The sequence below is a fragment of the Artemia franciscana genome, chromosome 17 (genome assembly GCF_032884065.1).
Source record: "Artemia franciscana chromosome 17, ASM3288406v1, whole genome shotgun sequence".
Lineage (NCBI taxonomy): Eukaryota > Metazoa > Arthropoda > Branchiopoda > Anostraca > Artemiidae > Artemia > Artemia franciscana.
Genome location: NC_088879.1, coordinates 16,047,641 through 16,073,572, shown reverse-complemented (window position 1 = coordinate 16,073,572; position 25,932 = coordinate 16,047,641). Strand labels below are relative to the sequence as shown.

The 25,932-nt window shown below is 35.9% G+C and overlaps 1 protein-coding gene across 1 annotated transcript in view; it reads left to right on the top strand.

Annotated features, from left to right (window-relative positions):
• The window catches only part of LOC136037920 (NADH dehydrogenase [ubiquinone] iron-sulfur protein 4, mitochondrial-like), a 55,861-nt gene that overhangs the window by 10,725 nt on the left and 19,204 nt on the right, over positions 1 to 25,932 (top strand). The window contains exons 3-4 of the mRNA XM_065720775.1: positions 10,892 to 11,067; positions 18,610 to 18,769. Of these exons, the coding sequence (XP_065576847.1) occupies positions 10,892 to 11,067; positions 18,610 to 18,769 (336 nt within the window). The remainder of the gene's footprint in view (positions 1 to 10,891; positions 11,068 to 18,609; positions 18,770 to 25,932) is intronic.

The window sequence follows — 25,932 nt, the reverse complement described above, 5'->3', positions numbered from 1 at the left end:
TTGATATTGGTACCTGCAAGATACATTTGATACCCAACGTTTTTGGAAGGGTTTCAGGAAATTGACGAAAATTGTTTCAAATCTGATCATCAAAGGGTAGTAGTTTTGTAGTGGCTGACCAGCTAGACAAGTAGACTAAGAGAAGATTCAGGAGGAAACTGGCGTTCCTAAGTCTTGGCTTTTGATAGACATACCTACCAGATGGTTAACAACAAGACCTACCGCTTCAGACTAAGGTAACAGATGCCAGCTCTGTCTGAGTACTTCGCTGTCTATATTCTAAAGGAGAGCTCCAGTCTGGAGAATTCAAATGTGTACTGGACGAGTTTTAAAATCCGGGGTGACGGAAAAGCTTAGGGATGAACTAACATCGTCTGTTTCGAGTCATTATACGAACCTTCAAAAGTTTTAACTTTTCTGGACGAGTTCTCAGCGAAAAAAGAGCTTCGGTGAATGAGCGAACTTTGAATGCAAAACTGTTTGTGAGAGATGGGTTGAGCAGATTTGGATGACGTGCGCAAAATTTTGCTATTACAGAAGACTTGATGAAATACTAAATCCGCTAGAAAGAGCTATGATTTGCACCTAATGCAGGAAAAAGCCTTGAAAGACAAAGCTGGGAAAGAGTGAGAGGATTGGGAGGCAAGAGAAAATCTGAAAGAGCTGCAGCTCGTTGAAACCTATTTGAAAAGACAGACAGTAGAGACTCTCGAAAAGTCGTTCCAAGAAAAAGAGAAGTGTACAGTTCCAAGGAATAGGCCGCAGACAAGTTGCTGCAAGAAACTCATAACCGGTTCGAAAAAGGTATTGAAAAGAAGGACATGGCTAAGATTCAGCTAGTGCTGGCCATGATAGATAGGACTCTCTTGATGCGTAATGAACAAAAAAGGTAGCTGCTACTTTTGAAACCACCCAGCATCAGTTAGAGCCAAAGAAAAAGTTGCTGATCACATCCCTGTTCCAGCAGAAGGCAGTGCAGAAAAAGGGAAACAAATAAGTTGTTTTCTAGTTACCGCACCCTTATCTCTTTTATCATATTTTTGAATCCAATTTTTTCTATTCGAAAGCAAAGCGTTCAGAAAAAAAAAAGATAAAAGCTCCGTCCATGACGTGATGAATCTCATGTGGTCACGTGTTAATCATTACTCGGCCTCTGATTATGAAGAGATGTATGCAAATGATCATTCCCATTTTGTTTTCTTAGTCAGGTGTCATTTGGTGTTGTTTCAGTGGTTTTTCTCTCAAAAGCTTTCTCAAAACTGAGTTTTGAGTTCCATTTTGCTTCCGGAATGGTCCCTTGAGAGGTCGCTTTTGTGACTAAAAAGAAGTCCCTATTTTTTACCCCTTGAACCTGTGGCAGCCCTGCATTAAGTCATTAGACCACTCATTAAGAAATTATTTCAGCTAGCATTACTTGTGGAATTCCTAAAAAAATATTCCAACTTAGAATGAGAGAAAATATTTAAGCTAAAACAGTTTTAAAAGTTGACTCCTCCAAGATATTATTAACGAGTTGAACAAAGCTATGATTAAATTTTGATGGCAGTAAAGTATATAAAGGGAGTAGACACATTGCTTCGTTCCTTAGTATGTCTTGTTGTGTTCCTTATTGTGTTTTGTGTATTTCTTATTGCGTTAAGCCTGAGTGGAAAAGTATGATTTTTATTTATAATGAAATTCATGTTATAAGGTTATGTTCATTATATCGTTGGTTTGAGCTACTAACAATAGGAAAAGGATGAATGTTCCGTGTCTAATGTTTGTGTTTAGTTTAATTTTGAATTTATCGCTTAGTTCTTTTGAGGTTAATGTTGAAATATATTTTGTTGAAATATGTGTATAATACCAGTAACGGGTGAATAAATTTATTTTAAGGAGGGAGGTAATTTTTCTAAAATCTACACAATAAATTGATCAAATAGAAAACAAGAGACATCGAAAGAATGTGATATATCCCAATGGTTGTTGAAAGGCCCATGCAGACGTGTACACATGTTTTTTTTTTCGAGGGTGGGAGGGTATTAATGAGGAAATAAATTTATCTGGTATTTTGATTAAGAAGGGCCCTGAAACTTGGAAAAATTTATGCTCTCGTGTGGAGGGGTTCCAACCCCTTCCCCCTCTTGTGCTATTAAATGACCCACCAGACATGTTTCTCATATATGAATCTCGTGTTTCATATAGTGATGTATATCACTATATGGAAATAATGAAGATGAAAAATCAATTAGTTTACACATTTCGATTCTTTATTTAAGGCGATATATGCTAGAATATGTCAAAAACAGCTTACCAACTTTTCTTTAATGGAACTTGGCCATTTTTATTACAGTTTTGTGTATTATTATTTCAGAAATGAAAAACATCACATTTTTACTACATCATATTCATATTCATCACATCACTCGGTCTATTCGGAGGATGATGAACTCTTCTAGTATTTGATATTTATATATGATTCCCCTGAGTAACTTTTTCTAGCTGTTTTTTCTAGTTCGTTTTTAGGTCAATGTTTGTGACTTTGAGTTTCACCATTGTATATTTTATCTGTTTTTGAACTTCCGTTCCGGCTAGTTTTCATTTCATTTGCTCTTTAATGTTTTCTCTATTTCCTGTTGTATTGTAATATTATTGTTGTTGCTTAATTTTTTTTATTTGAATTTTGCCCTGTTTTCTTAATCTCTTCGCTTGTTTATCCATAATTAAGATTTCTATTTCTTTTTACTCTATGCATATCTTTCTCTCATTCTCTGTAATCTATGGCCTATAACACCTCCAGTTGCCTTAAATTGCCCCTTAAGAGTATTAATGCTGTCTTTGAATGCAATCAAGTATGTAAGTATTAAATTGAATTAAAAGTTGGGGGGGAGGGGTCAAGCAGTGATATAACATTGTTTTCATAAGTCTCCCCATCTTCTGTCTCTCAATAAAAAGTATTTTGTTTAATAGCTTAGTTGTTCTCTTTATTTCCGCCTACAACTCCTTTGAGATAGGATTGATAGTGCTTTTAAATGTTATTAACCATTTAAGAATTAAGATGGATAAAAAGGGGGAATTTCAAACTCTAACCCGATATAGAAAGAAGCTGCAGAATTTGGGTGTACATAATTTCTCTGGTTAGGAAATAATATTGTCTTTTCCTGATGTAGAAATCAGAGTACTTAATACAAACTAAATAAAACAAAATTCAATTTCAGAATAAAAGTGAAGTGTAAGCAAACTTAAAGTGACTGAAAATCCTGTTTTAGTTGAGAGAACTACTACATCTCTCATTGGTTATCTTAAGTGTAAGTACAGCATATTGAAAATATGGGAAGATGCTAAAATTTTTCGAAAAATCAGAATCGGGAGTCAATCCAGAATCGGTACTTTGAAAAGGAATCAGAAAAGGTTACCGAACTGTTTCGTTAATAATCAAAATACTCTTTTATTTCAGAATACTCAAACACTTTTTATTTTCCCACCAATCATTGCTTAGTTTTCCTCCGCCGTGAATGGTATAGACCCTATCATACGGGCACCCTTGCTTTCCCACCAATCATTGCAGAAGTTTTCCTCCGCCGTGGATGCTATAGACCCTATCATACATGCACCTTAGTAGACAGATATGGGGGGAGGGGCCACAAAGAATTGACAGAAAGATACTTAAATTTATGTTGCAACTTTGTAAAAAAAAAAAAAAAAAAAAAAAAAAAAAAATACAATTCAAGCTTTCTATGTAAGTTTCTTCTACGTGAGAATACACCCGCCCCCTGAAATGCTTTTACCCCCTCCAAAGTTTTGTATGTGTCTATGGAGCCCGTGAATCTTCCTCTAAATGATGTTTTGATCAGCGATAATACCACTTATTTAGACGACGGATGTTGGGCATAGCATAACTTCTTAGCTTGGCAAAAAAAAGTAAATTAAGAAAACATCTATTTATTTATCTTTCACCTTCTTCGGCCAAATTCTGTATTTTGCTGTGTACGTTTTTTTTCTTTTTATTTTTCTTTCTTTCATCTTTCGCTTTGTCTCTTTCATCTTCATCTATGTTTATCTATCTATCTTTATTCTACTATCATAAGAAAAGAAATTAAAGTCTGAAAAAAAAAAGTTGCAACTACTGTCAGACAATATCATCATGGTCTCCCTAGAAACTCTGCTAGCTAAATTTTTTCTGTGAGTTGGTAAAAGAAAGAAAAGCATATAATTAAATTCATAATATACTGCGGGACTTGGAATGAACTTTTAAATGAAAAATTCTATTGCTTGTTCAGTTCTTTTGAAAGCATTACTCTTACGGGAAGCTTCTCAGTAGGCAATAAATTACCTTGTAAACTTTATTTATGGGGGGAGTAGGGGCTAAACTTGATATATTGTGTTGAATCTAATTTTCTACGAGAAAAATTTATCAAGATCGTTTATGAAAGCTGGTAGATGTCATGATTTAAGATCTACGAGACAGTGCTCATTCAACGAAATGGGTGGATTAGATGGGAGCGTTAGGTATATCGCGAAAGCTTGCCACAATAGTATTTGGTCACTGTTTTGTATCATCAATCTTTTTGATCATCGCCATTGCTTTCATTGCAAAAAGTGTTGCTGTTTTTCCCCTGTCACTGCGCAAGTGTCATTACTTTTAATGGTTATTGCAAAAAGGATCATCCTATTCCTAGGAATGAACATAAGTGTGTTTTTTTTAATGTCGTTATGTGATGTCGTCATTTTTTAATTATTCTTTTGTCTGAAGTTAATTCACCCTCTCCAAGAAGCATTTATGTCTTAGTCTATTGTTTTAACTTTTCATTGGATTTCCGTAACTCTGAAACACTTTCCCCTAGAAAACTGCACGTATGGGTAGATATTTGTGGGGGGTGGGCATAGACTCAAGGGTTTGTTACCAATTATGATTGTATATACTGTACACCAATCTTACCCAAGTAATTTAGCTATGTATTATAATTGGTTTTGTTTTTGTTTGTTTTTTTCTTCTTCTTTTTTATACCTAATCCTAAAAAAAAGCCTTATACAAACATGACGTTTTAAGTATCTTAAAACGAACACAAATTAAAACAGATATTAAAGTCCAACTTTAAAATAACAGGTATCACCACAAATATGAGTACTTTTGGCGAATAATTATTTTTGGATTCGTTTTCGGTGAATAAGATTCCAATTAAGGATATGCCTCAAACTTTTAACATATCCTTAATTGACGCTTTTTTGGGCGAACAAGTATTTAGGCGAAAATTTTGTTGGCACTTATTTCTTTCCCTGAACGTAATATTTGAAGTCCCTACACCTTTTACAAACACTTCCTAATAGTTTTAACTTGGTTTCCCCAGTTGTTTCTGAGATATTACAGATATTATAAATATCGATGGCCTCGTTTTGATATAACTCTCTTTTGATTAATGCCACTGCTTTGTGGTGAAAAGATGATCAGGTGCTGACTTCACGCAGACTTGAAATGAAGTTCTACTGTGTCTAATAGTGCCGAAATTGCTGGTGTATCGGAGGCACACATTTGTTGACCCTCGGAAAAATGTTAAGTCTCCTTGGCTTTTCCTCCCGCCACACCCAGAAGCTTCAGCTTGATTCCCATAGGTCGTTCCCGAGATGTTGCAGATATGCCATTCGATAGCCTGTGAACGTACGTCCTTTTGACTTAGCTCTGTCCCTCCCCTAATTCAAAATTGAGGGTCTAGTCGGCCCCGCTGCACCCGCAGAAAATTTCAGCTGGATGCCCCAAATTTTTCCTGATATTAATACGTTATGCTTACTTAATAACATGAGTAGACATGGGTTCTTTCAGCAGAGGTGTCCCGAGCCTCTTTTCATCGGGGGGGGGGGGGTGAAATTCGTAGACTTTACCGAATCGCTACCTGATTTCTGTCGAATTTTCTCTAGAAACCAAGAATTTTGCAAAATTTCTGCCGAAATTTTTGCCTTCGACGAAAGTTACCGAATGCTAAGAAAGTTTGGGAGGGGGAGGGGTACGTCCCCTCCAATATAATTTGGGCTACGGTGGCTGGGTAGCAGAAAAGGGAATGAGAGGGCCGCTGGCTGCCTTCTAGCCACTTTTTGCCCTTGAAAAGAACCCTAAATCTCTCAATTTTAAATCGAATGAGCCCAATTTAAATTTTCTTTGACCACCAATTCCATGCGAAGTGGCTGAGGACAAATTTTGTCGGTCCTTTGTCAAGTCCTGTTTCGGATGTAGTCGATATTTTTCTTCCATCTTCATAGGAATCCCCTGAGCCGAAGGACCCTATTTTAAGTTTTTGGCTCATAACGAAAAAAGTTTTTGGAACTTTGGTTGGCCCATTTATTCGGTGGAAAATTATTTGTTTGATGGTGTATTTATCGAAAATTTTTGGTAATTTGCAACAGTTCTTCTTGGCCCAAGGACGGCTATGAGGTTTAAACTGACCTATGACAAAAGGTACCCTGGCCTGTGTCTGGGCATCCTAGCATCCCCCCCTCCAACAACAAAACGTGCCACCGTATTGACGCAGAAACTGAATCCTGTAAATTATGAGCCTCTGGACACCCAAATCAAATATGTCCCCTTATTCCACGGTAAAAACTATCTGTGAACGGTTGGCAATTAGTAAGCTTTATGGGCCTTGCTGCAGTGGCAGTCGTTGCCATATCATCCCTATATGTATTATTCATTGAACTATTCTGAACAAAATGGTTATCACAAAATTTTGATCAGATGTATTGGGTGGTTACATAGGGCCGTATATCAAAACGGGACTCTGGAAGGTGGATTACCCCCCCCCCCCCCCCCCAGTCACTCTCATCTCCTAAAAAGTGAAACTTTTGACTTCCTATTAAATGAGTGCCTTCTCAAGTTTTTAAGACCACTCCTTCAACACAAAGTGGAAGGGAAAATGAACAAACTGAGCTAAAATACATAGATGGCATATGGCTTGTTACTTAGGCAGTGCTGTAGTCTGATAACGTAGTACAAAAATGAAGAAGAATAATTCTGTCATCAAGCTGTGTCCTTGCTTTATCTATCTTTGTAAAATGTGTCTGAAAACTGCATCCTTGGAGTCTACCAGACTTTTCAAACAAAATTTTCCATGGGATGGGAGGGGAAGGCATTGAAGAACAGTGGCATGTAAAAACAAAGACACTTTTTTAATGCAATTATTTATAAAATTGCTAATTATTTGTAAATCTTTATCGTTCAATGTAAAAAGCGTCTTTTTTTCCTTTTTTTTTTGATCAGGCTTAGCATCATTATTCTATCGGTTGTTGTCAAAATATCATCATTTTAATTGTAATCATTTTTTTTTCTTTTTGTGGAATTTTACTTTTTGACCTGTTTCTGAAGAAAAATTCTACGTCTTGGAAAATATTATTCTAACGTTTGGCAATATTTATATGGTTCTAGGAAACTAGCGCGTAAGCAGTAGAAGGAAACTAGAAACCTTATAAGTGGGGTTGGTGAGGCAGGAAAAAGAGGGAGCGGCTATTTGACCTTAATAAACAAAGTAATTACATCTAAAGCAATAAAACTTTGTCCGGTATAAAAACAAAAACGACAGTGGTTTTTTTTTTTTTTTTTTTTTTTTTTTTTTTTTTTTTTTTTTTTTTTTTTTTTTTTTATCCGATGGCAACGGAAAACGAAGATACTTTTATAATGACAAATAAACGCTTGTTGCAAGACACATGAGAACAGTAACAGGAAAAAAAAATTTATTTAACTATTTGCAATGATCAAGTAAAACAATGTCATTTTGTCTTGGAACAGACAAAGGAACAATTACCATTTTTGAAATGCCGTATCATAATAATGATACTTGGTCTGATGATACTTTTTTCAAACTATTGCAATGACCAAAAAATTAAAAAAGTAAAAAAGTTTAGTAAATTACTTACTTTTATTACTTTTTAGTAATAAGTTTTATTACTAATTTAGTTTTATTACTTTTAATTAAATTACTTTTTAGTAAATTAAAAAAGTAAAATCGAAATGGTAAAATCGAAATTATGGTAACTAAATGATAACGAAATTTGCTCCTGGTAAAATTCCGTAGAGTCATCTTATGTGCTGGAGTTTTAAAACCATGCGAACCTTCTGGATTTTTTTTTACCTTAACTTTGCTTGGTTAAATGAAGTGGCTTACGAAAGGTATTAATTCGTGTCATTTTAATTTTCACGATTTGCACGGCTTCCCTAGACTGAGTACATGAGTAAATTACTTCGATGGCTATGACAGTGTCTCATTTCGTCTGCAAGATTTTTCTTAGTTTTTTTTCTAAAACATAATTGTCTAAGTAAATTGCTCTATTTTAACGTTTTAACCTCTCCTTTTCTAACTCGCAAAAATATTCGCAAACTAAGCTTTCGCTATTAATAATATCTTCGTCTCATCGTGAAAGCCTGAAAGACTGTCATTGTTGAAAACTGCTAGTCACAACAATTTAGAAGCTTTAGATAGATATTAAATTTTTTTTCTTGTAAATTTTTGGGGTGTCTTGAAGATTAATGACATTGTAGATGAACTGGCTCCACCTGCAAGTTTTTCACGAAATAGTGAAGCCGGAACTATACAACAAATTGTCAAGTTACATAAATACAGAAACCATCACATCAAGTTCCCCAGGGCTGGAAAATTTTTTGTTTTGCTTCTGCTTGGAACGCAGAAGGATGTTTATTTATACTAGGATAAAAGTTGGTTTAAAATGGTTGTCCCTAACTGTTAAAAATACATTTTTCGGGTAGTATTTATGTTTTGAGGGATGAGAAAGGGATTGAGTTTCAGCAAAATTTTCAGTTTCCCCAAATATTCCTCAATCACAGTCAAACCTACACTCTAAAAATGCTATCTTTTGAACGGTTAAATCCTTATATTTTTTCACTCGAGGGATAATCTTTCTTTCAAAATGTTATAAATAATCCTAACTTAACTTTGAAATTGAGAAAGTTTGAAAAAAAATGTAACATATTTTGTCGATCTGCGCAATATCTCAGAACTATTAATAACCGTATTGCTGATCCTTTTGAAATTCAGGCCACCCTAATAGAAAATGAATCCCAAAATATACATTGGACCGTTTCCTGGAGCATCTTCGTAACTAAGATACGGTTTTGTCTTCAAAATCAACGTCCTTTTATCCTTTCATCCTTTCTAAATCAACATCCTTTCATAAAGGACTATACTGTTGAATCACATGGCAAAGACCTTATGTAATAGATAATTTTACCGTTTTGTCCTTAATAGCTGAATGTTAAAGCTAATTTTATCATCCCTTTTCTCGTATCAACCTGTCTAATCTATTATCTACGCTTAAAAAGAACACGTGATCCTTATGACACCAGTTGAAGCTATTTTTATGCAACCCATAAAATTGCTGGATCAGAATGGGTCAAGAACTGGATGCAAAGCTGCCTTTGCTTGATTATCTTTTTTAGGCCTTGGGAAGATGAGCTGTGACGTGTTTATTGCTTGACGGGTGGTTTTTATCATATCTGAGGTTTCACCCATGTTTGTGTTTTTTCTTCATTTTTTTTGTGCTTGTGTATTAGCCAGTACACATTCGAGAATTTGGATCTGCAAGATCAGACAATAGCCATGTTTTTAGCTGTCAGTATTTGGAGACAATTAGCTTAGGCTCAGTTGAAATCTACGTTGTAGGTATATTTTTATTAATTATGTAATGTTTAGAGATAGTATTTTGGGTGACCGGTGTTAAACCACCCCCCCCCCCCGAAAATACCCCCTCTTGTGGAAAATAAGGCTTCCCAAATTTAAGAATTTTATTTAAGTTTTGTTTTTTAATATCTGTAGGGGAAGGAATTTTGGTACTTGTGTATTATGCGCCACTCACTCAAGTTTAACCTGTGTAAAACTCGATAACAAACCAGTTTTTTCGTTAATTTTTTTTTGTTACTTCAGTAACAAATTTGGGCTATATATTTGTATATTAGGAGGGGAGGTAAAGTATAGCGGGTCTGCATGCAAAATGTGTTAGGTACAACTCATCTGCATATTATGAAGAAATAACTGTTTTCTGAATTCAAACTGTCCAAACACTTTACCCCCCCCCCCTTATGTGCAGATATATAGCCCAAATTATATATTTACCATATATTCTGTCACTTGTATTTATCTTGTCTCGCGCTAAGCTGAAAAAACTAACGAAGAAACCAATGTGTTCTCGAGTTTTACACAGCGTAAACTTGAGGGAGTTGCGCATAAAACACAAGTACCAAAATTCCTTCCCTCTACGGAAATAAAAAAAAACAAGCTCGAATAAAACTCTCAAATTTGAAAGTAAGGAGCAACATTAAAACTTAAAACGAACAGAAATTATCACTTATATTAGGGGGTTGATCCTCCTCAACACCTTGCTCTTTACGCTAGAGTTTGAATTCTGTCCGAATTCTTTAAGAATGACTCCCGAAACACTGTTTTTTAATTAGAACAATAAGAAGCTTTTTTTAGCACTAAAAAACTTTAGCGTAAAGTGCGAGGTGTTGAGGAGGAGTAACCCCCTTCATATACGTAGTAATTCCTGTTAGTTTTAAGTTTTAACGTTGCTCCTTACTTTCAGTCGAAATTTTTTTTTTTTTTTTATTTAATCGCTTACACAAGGCGAAGTAGTTCATCTTATTTAAAAAAAATAACTTTTAATTTTTACTTTGAAATACTTGGTGTTGAAAGGAACAATCCCTTGTTTTTCAATTTATGACCTTTTTTCACTGTACAATGGATATTTTAACCCTTTGTTTAGGGATAACAAAGAAATCTGCCCTTAGGAAATTGCTCTTTAAGTTAATCAAACTGATTTTCTGTGTTATTTTCCGCGAAAAACTTTTAAATATTCTTTGTAATTATTTTCTTGGTGATTTTCTATGAAAGAGTCTTTGAATATGAATATTTGCTAGGAGAATGTGGGCATAGCCTCATCTATTCCGGAAGAACATATCAAGACCCGAAGAGTAAGGATATACAAACCAGTGAAGCATGCTATGCAATCAGGTACTGCTGGTACTGGCTCTTGGATGCTAGAGTTTGATACTCGTGAAAGATGGGAGAACCCACTCATGGGATGGACCTCAAGGTATTCTCTCTCTTTTCTCTCCCAGGTTTTTTCTCTCTTTTTTCCTAATTTGTGTTCACCTTTTTCTCTCACAAAACTAATTTATTAGTAGCTATGAAAATCGCTTAGAAGTTTAAGGCTTAGGCCAGAGATTATCTCAGAGGCGCCATTTGGACCAAATCTTGGGGTGGGCATAAACTCCATCTTGGGCTCCCCCCCCCCGACTCACTTCGTGTCGCGTAATCATCTAGGAAATGTGCATTTGACAGAATTCCAGAATTTTATTATGTATCTTACCTACTTTCAAAGCTTACAATAATTAATAGCAAATAGTGTAATCACCCCAAGGGTCGTCAAGTAATTACGCTCTTTGGTTAATAGGCGTGCAGTAATTTCAGATCAATTGGACATAAATGATTATGTTGGACATAATGGATTATTATGTCCGGCAAAGGGTCCTTTGTGGTGGAAGCCTGGGCCCCCTGGAAAATCTGGGGTGGGCATTTGCCCACCCCTGACCCCCCCCCCCCCCCCCCAAATGGCGCCTCTGGATTATCTATTAGGTTTTACAAAAATCTCACTCCTAGCAAAATACATGGGCCAACGTGTTTCTCAATTACATCGGCTATCTAACAAAACTAGCCCGCCCGTGCCCGCCCCGCCCTGGAATTAGATTGGATAACACCCAAAGGCATAGTTATTCAGCCTTTCAACTATGCTGAACAAAATGGCTATATCAAAATTTTGATCGGACGATTTTGGGGAAAACAGGCGGGGGAGGGTGCTTAGCTGCCCCCAATTTTTGGGTTTCTTTAAAAGGGCACTAGAACTTTTAATTTCCTTTCAAATGACCCCTCTGACGATAGTCTAGGACCACTGGGTCGATACGATCACCCCTGGGAAAAAAAATAAACACGCATCCGTGATCTTTCTTCTGGCAGAAAATACAAAATTTCAAATTTTTTCAGGTTGGCGCTTGAAACTTCTAGGTTTATATGTTACGCTGAATCTGATTTTGTTATTTGCATTAAGATTCTATCACTTTTTATTAAGGGAGGAATCAATAGAATCCCATCAATTATCAATTAATGGAATTCCATAAAGGAGGAATCAATGCAATGGAATCAGATTAGACACCCCGCCTGCTCAATGTCATTGAATATCATCAGCCTTTAGGAAGCCAAATCATCTGATCCAATGGCTTTTAAAATTTGTAAAAATATTGAAGTGAGAAATCTACGCAAGCAATAATACTCAGTGCTTTGTAAAACATTGCTAGTTCCAAGGTTCTACTTCAAATTTTGTTCTTAGTCACGCACTTAATATTGGACAACCTTGTAGAAATGAATTTCGTTTTCCCAAATAATTCATTATTCGTGCATATGGATGAACTGGGCACCTGATATTGACGCATCAATGCGCCCAAAAACATGATCTAAGAATGGAGGGGGTTGAATTCCGCTTTTGCTATTGGGGAGAGGTTGCAACTAATTTTTTATGGTTTTCATTTCCGTTTTGATAAATTTGTGTAGAGACAAAAAGTGGTTAAAAAAGCAGTATATAATTTAAATTTCAACGCACCTTTCAATTTTAAGTATTAATTAAATAAAAAGAAACAAGTTTTTTTTTAAATGAAAGTAAGGAGCGACATTAAAACTTAAAACGAACAGAAATTACTCCGTATATGAAAGGGGCTTTTCCTCCTCAACGTCCCGCTCTTTACGCTAAAGTTTGACTCTTTCTCTTAACTCTACTTTTTAAAACAGTAAAAAATCTTAAGCGTAAAGAGCGGGACGTTGACAAGGAAAAGCCCCTTTCATATACGGAGTAATTTCTGTTCGTTTTAAGTTTTAATGTCGCTACTTACTTTCATTTAAAAAAAAACTTGTTTTTTTTTTTTTTCATTTAATTTCTGGACGTTTTTTAATTAATGCATGTTTTGATCTTGGCTCTCCCCACATAAATAATTAAAACGAAATTTGCATATTAATATTTTTTTGGCTAAATGGCTTTCTCATAGTTTTATTCGGAAGATTTTGAGAAAAAGGGGAGAGGGAGGAAGCCTAGTTGCCCTCCAATTTTTTGATTACTTAAAAAGGCAACTAGAACTTTTAATTTTTTTTACGAACATTTTATTAGTAAAAAATATACGTAATTTACGAATTAACTTACGTAACGAACATCTATATTTGTATGCTTTTATTGCGTATATGAGGGAGTTCACCCCTCGTCGATACCTCGCTCTTCACATTAAAGCTTAAATTCTGTCCCAATTCCTTAAGAATGACCCTTGAATCACAAAGGCCGTAGAATAAATAGTTGAAATTACTAAAAATACTTTAACGTAAAGAGCGAGGTATTACGAGGAGGTAAACCCCTCATATGCGCAATAATTTCAGCTCGTTTTAAGTTTTAATGCTACTCCTCCTATTCAGTAGAAAAAAAATTTTATATTTATTTTTTCATTGTTTTTTTTTTTAAATAATGCTAAAAATCCTGCGCCCCCTTCATTGAAAGTCTCTTCCCCCATGAGAAGTTTTTCCATGGAAATATCCTCCCACGTAACCCCCCCCCCCACCTTAACTCTCCCTCCCAAACCAAAAAAAAACCCCTGAAAACGTCCGTACACTTCCCAGTAACCATTACTATATGTAAACACAGGTCAAAGTTGGTAACTTGCAACCCCTCCCATGGGGACTGCGGGGGAGTAAGTCGTTCCCAAAGACATAGTTATTAGGTTTTTCGACTAAGGTGAATAAAATGGCTATCTCAGAATTTTGATCCGGTGACTTTGGGGGGAAAATGAGCGTGGGAGGGGGCCTAGGTGCCCTCCAATTTTTTGATCACTTAAAAAGGGCACTAGAACTTTTAATTTCCGTTAGAATGAGCACTTTCGCGACATTCTAGGACCACTGGTTCGATACGATCACCCCTGGGGATAAAAAATAATAAAAAAAATAAACACGCATCCATGATTTGTCTTCGGGCAAAAAATGCGAAATTCCACATTTTTGTAGATAGGAGCTTGAAACTTCTACAATAAGGTTCTCTGATACGCTAAATCTGATGGTGTGATTTTCGTTAAGATTGTATGACTTTTAGGGGGCGTTTTCCCCTATTTTCTAAAATGAGGCAAATTTTCTCAGGCACGTAACTTTTGATAGGTAAGACCAATCTTGATGAAAGTTATATATGTAAAATCAGCATTAAAAAGCGATTTTTTTATGTAACTATTGGTATCAAAATTCCATTTTTTAGAGTTTCGGTTACTATTGAGCCGGGTCGTTCCTTACAACAGTTTGTTACCACGAACTGTTTGATTTAAGTAATAAAGAAAATAACGTATTAAAATCAGCAATATAATAAGTTTTTACTTGTTCGTAAACTGCTGGATATTTACTTGGCGAATTGATGCTATATAATGTAAATCATAATATGAGTAGTTGTGGTCATTTGCATTTTTTTTTATAAGCATAATAATATGTATATAGCTTGTTTATTTAAAAATATTTTATCATAAGTTTTATAAATATAATTTTTTTACCCGTTCATGAACCACTATAGCCACATCTTTGCTTGGCGAATCGATGCTATATAATGTAATAACACGTAAATGATAGATTTAGTCTTTTTTTTAAGTACATAGAAAATTATTGAAACTTATTAAAAACTACATAGAAAACAATAGTTGAATCTGTCAAAAGTCTATCTCACCAGGCCTATTTCTAATTCTTTTTTAATTTAGCAGCAGTTGAATTATTCTTAAGTTTCTAAATTCACAAAGATGTTATAAAGAATATTTTCTAATAGCCTACTAAGAAATCGCAAAACTTTTATGGCATTGAACGCTAAATGATCTTCCAATCTTAGTCAAGTTGTCAATTTGTCAAACATTGACTTAATGAACAATAAGTCAATTTGAGTTTATGCGCTGTTAACAATAAAATAAAGGCTCTTATTGTTACACCTTCGCAATTTTCACTCGTTTTTAAGTACATAGAAAATTATAGAAACTTATTAAAAACTACATAAAAAACATACTGAAAACAATAGTTGAATCTGTCAAAAGTCTATCTCACCAGGCCTATTTCTAATTCTTTTTTAATTTAGCAGCAGTTGTATAGTTGTTCAGTTGTTAAATTCACAAAGATGTTATAAAGAATATTTTCTAATAGCCTACTAAGAAATCGCAAAACTTTTATGGCATTGAACGCTAAATGATCTTCCAATCTTAGTCAAGTTGTCAATTTGTCAAATATTGACTTAATGAACAATAAGTCAATTTGAGTTTATGCACTGTTAACAATAAAATAAAGGCTCTTATTGTTACACCTTCGCAATTTTCACTCCTTTTTAATAGATTGTTGGGGGATGAGAATGGGAATAGCAGTTGTATAGTTGTTTAGCAGCAGTTGTTATATATATATATATATATATATATATATATATATATATATATATATATATATTAGCTGTTGGGGTGGCGCTTCGCGCCACCCCAACACCTAGTTGGTGGGGCGCTTCGCGCCCCCCCCAAGCCCCCCCCGCACGCGTAAGTCGTCACGCGCCATATTAGTTACGCGCCATTGTAGTTGTGTCCCTATGTCCCACCTGTGAATATAGATAGATATATATATATATATATATATATATATATGTTTTTAACTACGTAAAACTTGCGAATATACAACATTCTTTGCTGTCCCATTGTCTGTGCATATAAAAAGATTGTCAGGTTTACCGACTCTTGAACAGGCAACATATAATGGTCCAAGGGAAAACAATCCGTATTCAGATCTATACCTCATGATTCTAATGATTGCCCCTGAGCTTTGTTGATGGTGATTGCTAATCGACCATTCCCTGTGTCGCCGTCGTCATTTATATATCCCCCTGTGCCCCCCGGCGTCCCCGTTGTAGTTGTGTCCCTGTGTCCCGGTCGTCATTTATATTCCCTGTGTCCCGGTCGTCATTTGTGTCCCGGTGTTTCAGTCTGTGATTTCTCTTTGAGTGTCCTGGGCGTCATTTATATTCCTTGTGTCCCGGTGTCCGGTCGTCATTTGTGTCCCGGTCTGTATATACATTCGTTTTTGAATTGGGCTTTTTTTTTTAGTTTTTAGTTTTTTACCTTTTTTTTAGTTTTTTTTAGTTATACCTCATGATTCTAATGATTGCCCTTGAGCTTTGTTGATGGTGATTGCTAATCGAACATTCCCTGTGTCCCCGTCGTCATTTATATATCCCCCTGTGCCCCGCGGCGTCCACGTTGTAGTTGTGTCCCTGTGTCCAGGTCGTCATTTATATTCCCTGTGTCCCGGTCGTCATTTGTATCCCGGTGTCCCGGTCTGTATATACATTCGTTTTTGAAATGGTATATGATGAAATAAATTTTTGTATTTTTCCCCTTTTTTCTTTTTAGTTTTTTTTTTGGTTTTTACTTTTTTGTTTTTTTCTTTTTTCTTTTTATTTTTTTTTTATTTTTATATTTTTTAGTTTTGTTTTTCTCCTTTATTTTTCATTTTTTTTCCTTTTTTTCTTTTTTTTCTTTTTTAGTTTTTTTAGTTTTTTAGCTTTTTTAGTTTTTTTATTAGTTTTAGTTTTTTTTTCTTTTTAGTTTTTTTGTAGTTTTTACCTTTTTTTAGTTTTTTTAGTTTTTTTTTTTACTTATGTCCTGGTCGTCATTTATACTGCCTGTGTCCCGGTCGCCATTTGTGTCCTAGTGCTTTGTTGATGGTGATTGCTAATCGAACATTCCTTGTGTCCCGGTCGCTTTCTCTTTGAGTGTCCCGGTCGTCATTTATATTCCCTATGTGCCGGTGTCCCGGTCGTCATTTGTGTCCCGATGTCCTGGTCTGTAATTTCGTCAGTCGAAAACATGACGTCAGTCGACACACAAACATGACGTCACTCGACAGACACACACACACACACACACAGACAACTTATTTTTATATATATAGATATATAATGCGATAATATGAAAAAAACTTCGTTTTCTTAAAGAGTTAAAGAGGCTGCGTCCCAAAGTCGAACCTTAAAACGTACAGGAATTAGAAGAGGCAGTTGGGGGCTGCCGCCCCCCAAACCCCCCGCTTTTAAAGACTCTTTTGTACAGGTTTTTTGTTTTTTGCTAACCCCCCGCTCTTGGCTTCGGAAAGGCCCTCTTTTAATTAAAAAATAATTGAAATGAATGAATAATGGAATAACTTCGAAAAATGTTAAACACAAGAGGACAAGAGAACCATTGCGCCGAAACTAGTAATTAGTAACAATGAAGTCCCCCCCCCCCCAAAAAAAAACCTGTACAAAAGAGTCTTTAAAAGCTGGGGGTTTGGGGGGCGGCAGCCCCCCAACTGCCTCTTCTAATTCCTGTACGTTTTAAGGTTCGACTTCGGGACGCAGCCTCTTTAACTCTTTAAGAAAACGAAGTTTTTTTCATATTATTTCTGTACGTTTTTCTACAATCCATGGTGGATGTAATTTAATAATTCCTGTACTCCTCGTACAGGAATTAGGAGAGGACCCCCCCCGCTTTTAAATCATTGTATAAAATAGAAAAAAAAATAGATAGAATGACCGAAATGTTTCTTTTGCTCATAAGAAGCTAATATTCTGTTATCTCTCAAATGATAAGCTGTCCAGGTGTTATCAAAATTTTTTCGATGTTGTGAAAAAAAACCGCCCGTAAGGGACTTGAACCCTTGACCCGAGGATTAAAAGTCTCACGCTCTACCAACTGGGCTAGTAACTTGCATGTGTGTAAATATAACTTCTCAATAGCTTTTAAAAATTTCAAATTAACATGGGCTCTTATGGAGAGAAATCCGTTAATTAAATAGCTAATGGGTGGTTTCTGGAAAACAGGGAAGGAGTTATCGGATCAAGCTGAAATTTCGCGGATAAGCTCCTGGGCCGTAGGGGACCTTAACTTGTGAATTTCAGCCCGATCGGACAACGTTAAGAGGGGTGGGGGGGTTGGAGGGTCGAAACTTTCGGGGGATTAAGATTTTCCTACGAAACTTTCATGGCCACTTACTCGGAGAATTCCGCATCGAATGAGTCTTCGTACACCCAGATCCGATGTCGGATGTGACCTGTAGGCGTCTAGAAAAAAAAGTAAATGAATTTTAAGTGGCTATGCGTGGTTTCTGGAAAACAGGGAAGGAGTTATCGGATCAAGCTGAAATTTCGCGGATAAGCTCCTGGGCCCTAGGGGACCTTAACTTGTGAATTTCAGCCCGATCGGACAACGTTAAAGGGGGGCTTGGGTTGACAGGTCGAAACTTTCGGCCAGATTTTCCCCATGAAGAAAAAGTTGGAGGGGGATGAAATTTTGCAGGTTTCTTAGTTGGAGCTCGGGCTACGAAATGCATCCCTCCCCATCCGTCTGCGACCACTGGAACCGAAGATCGCTTAACATTGTCGTGTGTCGCCTCTTTATAGAGGCACGAGTGTGCCTCCTTGATTAGGAATGGAAGCATCTATTGTAAAATAGAAGATTCCATGTTCCAAAAGTTTCTTCAGAATTAGTTGATTTCTTATACGTGTGATTTTTTTGTTTAGGAGATCTTTGACAACATCAGCTATTGTACGTAGTGATGTCCCCTCAGATGTATTGAAAGTTAAAGAAGCCCCAGTAAAGGAAATTCAAAACGTGCTCCAGAGTCCTGAAAAGCTGAAGCATGATGAAGACCTAAAAAAAGAAATTACCATTGAAGGCGTTGTAAGTGGGAATTCAATCAGTATTACTCTACGTATTTTTAATAAAATAGCCAGGATATTGTTGTTTTTTTTGGGGGGGGGGGGTGAAACAACGCGTAACGTGGTTTCGGTTAATGTTTTAAATAATAATGGTTAATTATTGCGTAAATTCCGCACTACGAAAACCGAAAAAAAAATTGTTCACGTCATGCAAATTCAAGCGTTTAACTATTGCTTAAGTTCACGTTTCTCCAATTATGTTGTTATATTTCACTGTCATTAAGCAGGGCGGCCACAAATTCCCTAAAATCGAGCGAAGGTCCTTAATGGTCCCTTAAATTGACAAAGGTCCCCAAAGTCCCTTTTCTTGTTTTGATTTAAAGCTCTGTATCCTGAAGGCTACCAATACCTGTGAGTATATGGTTTTCAGTATTTTTGTTTTGATTGAAATTCTTGGTACCTGTTTTGGCTTGTCTAAGAAAGAAAAAACTTGTTGTTACATAGCTTAGAGCGTTAATGTCTGGATAGAGCCAACAGACTAGTAATGAAAAGGAGTGACCCCCTTTGCCTCTGGAGTCAATAGGCAAGGAGGCGGCAGGGTTCAGTTGGCTTTGTTAATTACTTAGAAAACTCTTTTCTGTGTGTCTCTTTTACACACAGAGAAAAAAAAAAGAGAATGGGTCCAAGCACAAAATACGAAGGAGGCGGTGTTAATTAGGTTTCTTGCACGATTTTGAGCTTACATACATTTCTTGAACCATTAGACTACTTCCTAGTACCCCTTTTTATTTGAATGCATTTCTGGTATTGACCTATATATTTTCTACTGTCTTCATTTTTTAAGGTTTAGGGTTCTAAGTTTCAGTTTGAATAAGAATGGGAAAGTGCAAATACAAGGAGACTTGGTTGGAAGAGAAAGATGTGACGTGATACCGTGTAGAACCATTCTAAGAGATCTGTTCTCTTTCTACTGTTCTATCCTCAATACATCGCATGTCTGCTATAAGGGCTCCTACGCTTTACTGCATCACGTCCGAACTGCTGAACATAAGGAGAATGTGAAGAATGTTGCCGTAAAGATAATGCCGAATCAGTTCCATCTCTCGGGAGCATCTTCCATGGAGATCGGCAAACTGACCAAAGTGCCCATGAACTTTGGTGCTTATCTAGTGTGGGATGAAACAACAGTTGCGGAAATTACCTTGACTCTGAAGATGATTGAGTCTGGCTATTCTGGGAAATCCGCAGACGGAATAGCATATGTAGTTGGAAAAATGTTCAGAGATACAGTGGTCAAGAACATCTTCTTTTGGCGAACTAAGTTTGCTTACTTTTTAACGGAAGCTCTTGGACCCCATTTCCGGAAGATGACCCTTGATGAAGTCAGCAACAGTTATTATATTGTCGAGTTTTAACGAAACCACAAACTCAGAAAGTAGAAAAGATAATGGTCCGATAAAATGAAACGAGTGGTAGAAATACATCTGAAGACTGTGTTTATTGGACATACACAGTTGAAGTCAGAAATAGCCAGAACGATCAATGAAAGTGGTTTATGTATCTCTAAAATAATATTAATTTGTGATGGTCTGAATGTGAACTGTCTTTGAATGCAATCAAGTATGTAAGTATTAAATTGAATTAAAAATGGGGGGGGGTCAAGCAGTGATATAACATTGTTTTCATAAGTCTCCCCATCTTCTGTCTCTCGATCAAAAGTATTTTGTTTAATAGCTTAGATGTTTTCTTTATTTCCGCCTACAACTCCTTTGAGATAGGATTGATAGTGCTTTTAAATGTTATTAACCATTTAAGAATTAAGACGGATAAAAAGGGGGAATTTCAAACTCTAACCCAATATAGAAAGAAGCTGCAGAATTTGGGTGTACATAATTTTTCTGGTTAGGAAATAATATTGTCTTTTCCTGATGTAGAAATCAGAGTACTTAATACAAACTAAATAAAACAAAATTCAATTTCAGAATAAAAGTAAAGTGTAAGCAAACTTAAAATGACTGAAAATCCTGTTTTAGTTGAGAGAACTACTACATCTCTCATTGGTTATCTTAAGTGTAAGTACAGCATATTGAAAATATGGGAAGATGCTAAATTTTTTCGAAAAATCAGAATCGGGAGTCAATCCAGAATCGGTACTTTGAAAAGGAATCAGAAAAAGTTACAGAACTGTTTCGTTAATAATCAAAATACTCTTTTATTTCAGAATACTCAAACACTTTTTATTTTCCCACCAATCATTGCATAGTTTTCCTCCGCCGTGAATGGTATAGACCCTATCATACGGGCACCCTTGCTTTCCCACCAATCATTGCAGAAGTTTTCCTCCGCCGTGGATGCTATAGACCCTATCATACATGCACCTTAGTAGACAGATATGGGGGGAAGGGGCCACAAAGAATTGACAGAAAGATACTTAAATTTATGTTGCAACTTCGTAAAAAAAAAAAAAAAAAAAAAAAAAAATACAATTCAAGCTTTCTATGTAAGTTTCTTCTATGTGAGAATACGCCCGCCCCCTGAAATGCTTTTACCCCCTCCAAAGTTTTTGTATGTGTCTATGGAGCCCGTGAATCTTCCTCTAAATGATGTTTTGATCAGCGATAATACCACTTATTTAGACGACGGATGTTGGGCATAGCATAACTTCTTAGCTTGGTAAAAAAAAAGTAAAGTAAGAAAACATCTATTTATTTATCTTTCACCTTCTTCGGCCAAATTCTGTATTTTGCTGTGTACTTTTTGTTTCTTTTTATTTTTCTTTCTTTCATCTTTCGCTTTGTCTCTTTCATCTTCATCTATGTTTATCTATCTATCTTTATTCTACTATCATATGAAAAGAAATTAAAGTCTGAAAAAAAAAGTTGCAACTACTGTCAGACAATATCATCATGGTCCCCCTAGAAACTCTGCTAGCTAAATTTTTTCTGTGAGTTGGCAAAAGAAAGAAAAGCATATAATTAAATTCATAATATACTGCGGGACTTGGAATGAACTTTTAAATGAAAAATTCTATTGCTTGTTCAGTTCTTTTGAAAGCATTACTCTTACGGGAAGCTTCTCAGTAGGCAATAAATTACCTTGTAAACTTTATTTATGGGGGGAGTAGGGGCTAAACTTGATATATTGTGTTTAATCTAATTTTCTACGAGAAAAATTTATCAGGATCGTTTACGAAAGCTGGTAGATGTCATGATTTAAGATCTACGAGACAGTGCTCATTCAACGAAATGGGTTGATTAGATGGGAGCGTTAGGTATATCGCGAAAGCTTGCCACAATAGTATTGGGTCACTGTTTTGTATCATCAATCTTTTTGATCATCGCCATTGCTTTCATTGCAAAAAGTGTTGCTGTTTTTCCCCTGTCACTGCGCAAGTGTCATTACTTTTAATGGTTATTGCCAAAAGGATCATCCTATTCCTAGGAATGAACATAAGTGTGTTTTTATAATGTCCTTATGTGAAGTCGTCATTTTTTAATTATTCTTTTGTCTGAAGTTAATTCACCCTCTCCAAGAAGCATTTATGTTTAAGTCTATTGTTTTAACTTTTCATTGGATTTCCGTAACTCTGAAACACTTTCCCCTAGAAAATTGCACGCATGGGTAGATATTTGTGGGGGGTGGGCATAGACTCAAAGGTTTGTTACCAATTATGATTGTATATACTGTACACCAATCTTACCCAAGTAATTTAGCTATGTACTATAATTGTTTTTTTTTTTCTTTTTTTACACCTAATCCTAAAAAAAGCCTTATACAAACATGATGTTTTAAGTATCTTAAAACGAACACAAATTAAAACAGATATTAAAGTCCAACTTTAAAATAACAGGTATCACCACAAATATGAGTACTTTTGGCGAAAAATTATTTTTGGATTCGTTTTCTGTGAATAAGATTCCAATTAAGGATATGCCTCAAACTTTTAACATATCCTTAATTGACGCTTTTTTGGGCGAACAAGTATTTAGGCGAAAATTTTGTTGGCACTTGTTTCTTTCTCTGAACGTAATATTTGAAGTCCCTACACCTTTTCCAAACACTTCCTAATAGTTTTAACTTGGTTTCCCCAGTTGTTTCTGAGATATTACAGATATTATAAATATCGATGGCCTCGTTTTGATATAACTCTCTTTTGATTAATGCCACTGCTTTGTGGTGAAAAGATGATCAGGTGCTGACTTCACGCAGACTTGAAATGAAGTTCTACTGTGTCTAATAGTGCCGAAATTGCTGGTGTATCGGAGGCACACATTTGTTGACCCTCGGAAAAATGTTAAGTCTCCTTGGCTTTTCCTCCCGCCACACCCAGAAGCTTCAGCTTGATTCCCATAGGTCGTTCCCGAGATGTTGCAGATATGCCATTCGATAGCCTGTGAACGTACGTCCTTTTGACTTAGCTCTGTCCCTCCCCTAATTCAAAATTGAGGGTCTAGTCGGCCCCGCTGCACCCGCAGAAAATTTCAGCTGGATGCCCCAAATTTTTCCTGATATTAATACGTTATGCTTACTTAATAACATGAGTAGACATGGGTTCTTTCAGCAGAGGTGTCCCGAGCCTCCTTTCGTCGGGGGGGTGAAATTCGTAGACTTTACCGAATCGCTACCTGATTTCTGTCGAATTTTCTGTAGAAACCAAGAATTTTGCAACATTTCTGCCGAAATTTTTGCCTTCGACGAAAGTTACCGAATGCTAAGAAAGTTTGGGAGGGGGAGGGGTACGTCCCCTCCAATATAATTTGGGCTACGGTGGCTGGGTAGCAGAAAAGGGAATGAGGGGCCGTTGGCTGCCTTCTAGCCACTTTTTGCCCTTGAAAAGAGCTCTAAATCTTTCAATTTTAAATCGAATGAGCCCAATTTAAATTTTCTTTGACCACTAATTCCATGCGAAGTGGCTGAGGACAAATTTTGTAGGTCCTTTGTCAAGTCCTGTTTCGGATGTAGTCGATATTTTTCTTCCATCTTCATAGGAATCCCCTGAGCCGAAGGACCCTATTTTAAGTTTTTAGCTCATAACGAAAAAAGTTTTTGGAACTTTGGTTGGCCCATTTATTCGGTGGAAAATTATTTGTTTGATGGTGTAATTATCGAAAATTTTTGGTAATTTGCAACAGTTCTTCTTGGCCCAAGGACGGCTATGAGGTTTAAACTGACCTATGACAAAAGGTACCCTGGCCTGTGTCTGGACATCCTAGCATCCCCCCTCCAACAACAAAACGTGCCACCGTATTGACGCAGAAACTGGATCCTGTAAATTATGAGCCTCTGGACACCCAAATCAAATATGTCCCCTTATTCCACGGTAAAACCTATCTGTGAACGGTTGGCAATTAGTAAGCTTTATGGGCCTTGCCGCAGTGGCAGTCTTTGTCATATCATCCCTATATGTATTATTCATTGAACTATTCTGAACAAAATGGTTATCACAAAATTTTGATCAGATGTATTGGGTGGTTATATAGGGCCGGATATCAAAACTGGACTCCGGAAGGTGGATTACCCCCCCCCCCAGTCAATCTCATCTCCTAAAAAGTGAAACTTTTGACTTCCTATTAAATGAGTGCCTTCTCAAGTTTTTAAGACCACTCCTTCAACACAAAGTGGAAGGGAAAATGAACAAACTGAGCTAAAATACATAGATGGCATATGGCTTGTTACTTAGGCAGTGCTGTAGTCTGATAACGTAGTACAAAAATGAAGAAGAGTAATTCTGTCATCAAGCTGTGTCCATGCTTTATCTATCTATGTAAAATGTGTCTGAAAACAGCATCCTTGGAGTCTACCAGACTTTTCAAACAAAATTTTCCATGGGATGGGAGGGGAAGGCATTGAAGAACAGTGGCATGTAAAAACAAAGACACTTTTTTAATGCAATTATTTATAAAATTGCTAATTATTTGTAAATCGGACTAAGTCTCGTTCATTGTAAAAAGCGTCTTTTTTTCTTTTTTTTGATCAGGCTTAGCATCATTATTCTATCGGTTGTTGTCAAAATATCATCATTTTAATTGTAATCATTTTTTTCTTTTTGTGGAATTTTACTTTTTGACCTGTTTCTCGAAGAAAATTCTACGTCTTGGAAAATATTATTCTAACGTTTGGCAATATTTATATGGTTCTAGGAAACTAGCGCGTAAGCAGTAGAAGGAAACTAGAAACCTTATAAGTGGGGTTGATGAGGCAGGAAAAAGAGGGAGCGACTATTTGACCTTAATAAACAAAGTAATTACATCTAAAGCAATAAAACTTTGTTTGGTATAAAAACAAAAACGACAGTGTTTTTTTTTTTTTTTTTTTTTTTTTTTTTTTTTTTTTTTTTTTTTTTTTTTTTTTTTTTTATCCGATGGCATCGGAAAACGAAGATACTTTTATAACGACAAATAAACGCTTGTTGATTGATGATTTAACTATTTGCAATGATCAAGTAAAACAATGTCATTTTGTCTTGGAACAGACAAAGGAACAATTACCATTTTTGAGATGCCGTATCATAATAATGATACTTGGTCTGATGATACTTTTTTCAAACTATTGCAATGACCAAAAAATTATGGCAACTAAATGATAACGAAATTTGCTCCTGGTAAAATTGCGTAGAGTCATCTTATGTGCTGGAGTTTTAAAACCATGCGAACCTTCTGGATTTTTTTTACCTTAACTTTGCTTGGTTAAATGAAGTGGCTTACGAAAGGTATTAATTCGTGTCATTTTAATTTTCACGATTTGCACGGCTTCCCTAGACTGAGTACATGAGTAAATTACTTCGATGGCTTTGACAGTGTCTCATTTCGTCTGCAAGATTTTTCTTAGTTTTTTTTTCTAAAACATAATTGTCTAAGTAAATTGTTCTATTTTAACGTTTTAACCTCTCCTTTTCTAACTCGCAAAAATATTCGCAAACTAAGCTTTCGCTATTAATAATATCTTCGTCTCATCGTGAAAGCCTGAAAGACTGTCATTGTTGAAAACTGCTAGTCACAACAATTTAGAAGCTTTAGATAGATATTTATATTTTTTTTCTTGTAAATTTTTGGGGTGTCTTGAAGATTAATGACATTAAGTCATCGTAGATGAACTGGCTCCACCTGCAAATTTTTCACTAAATAGTGAAGCCGGAACTATACAACAAATTGGCAAGTTACATAAATACAGAAACCATCACATCAA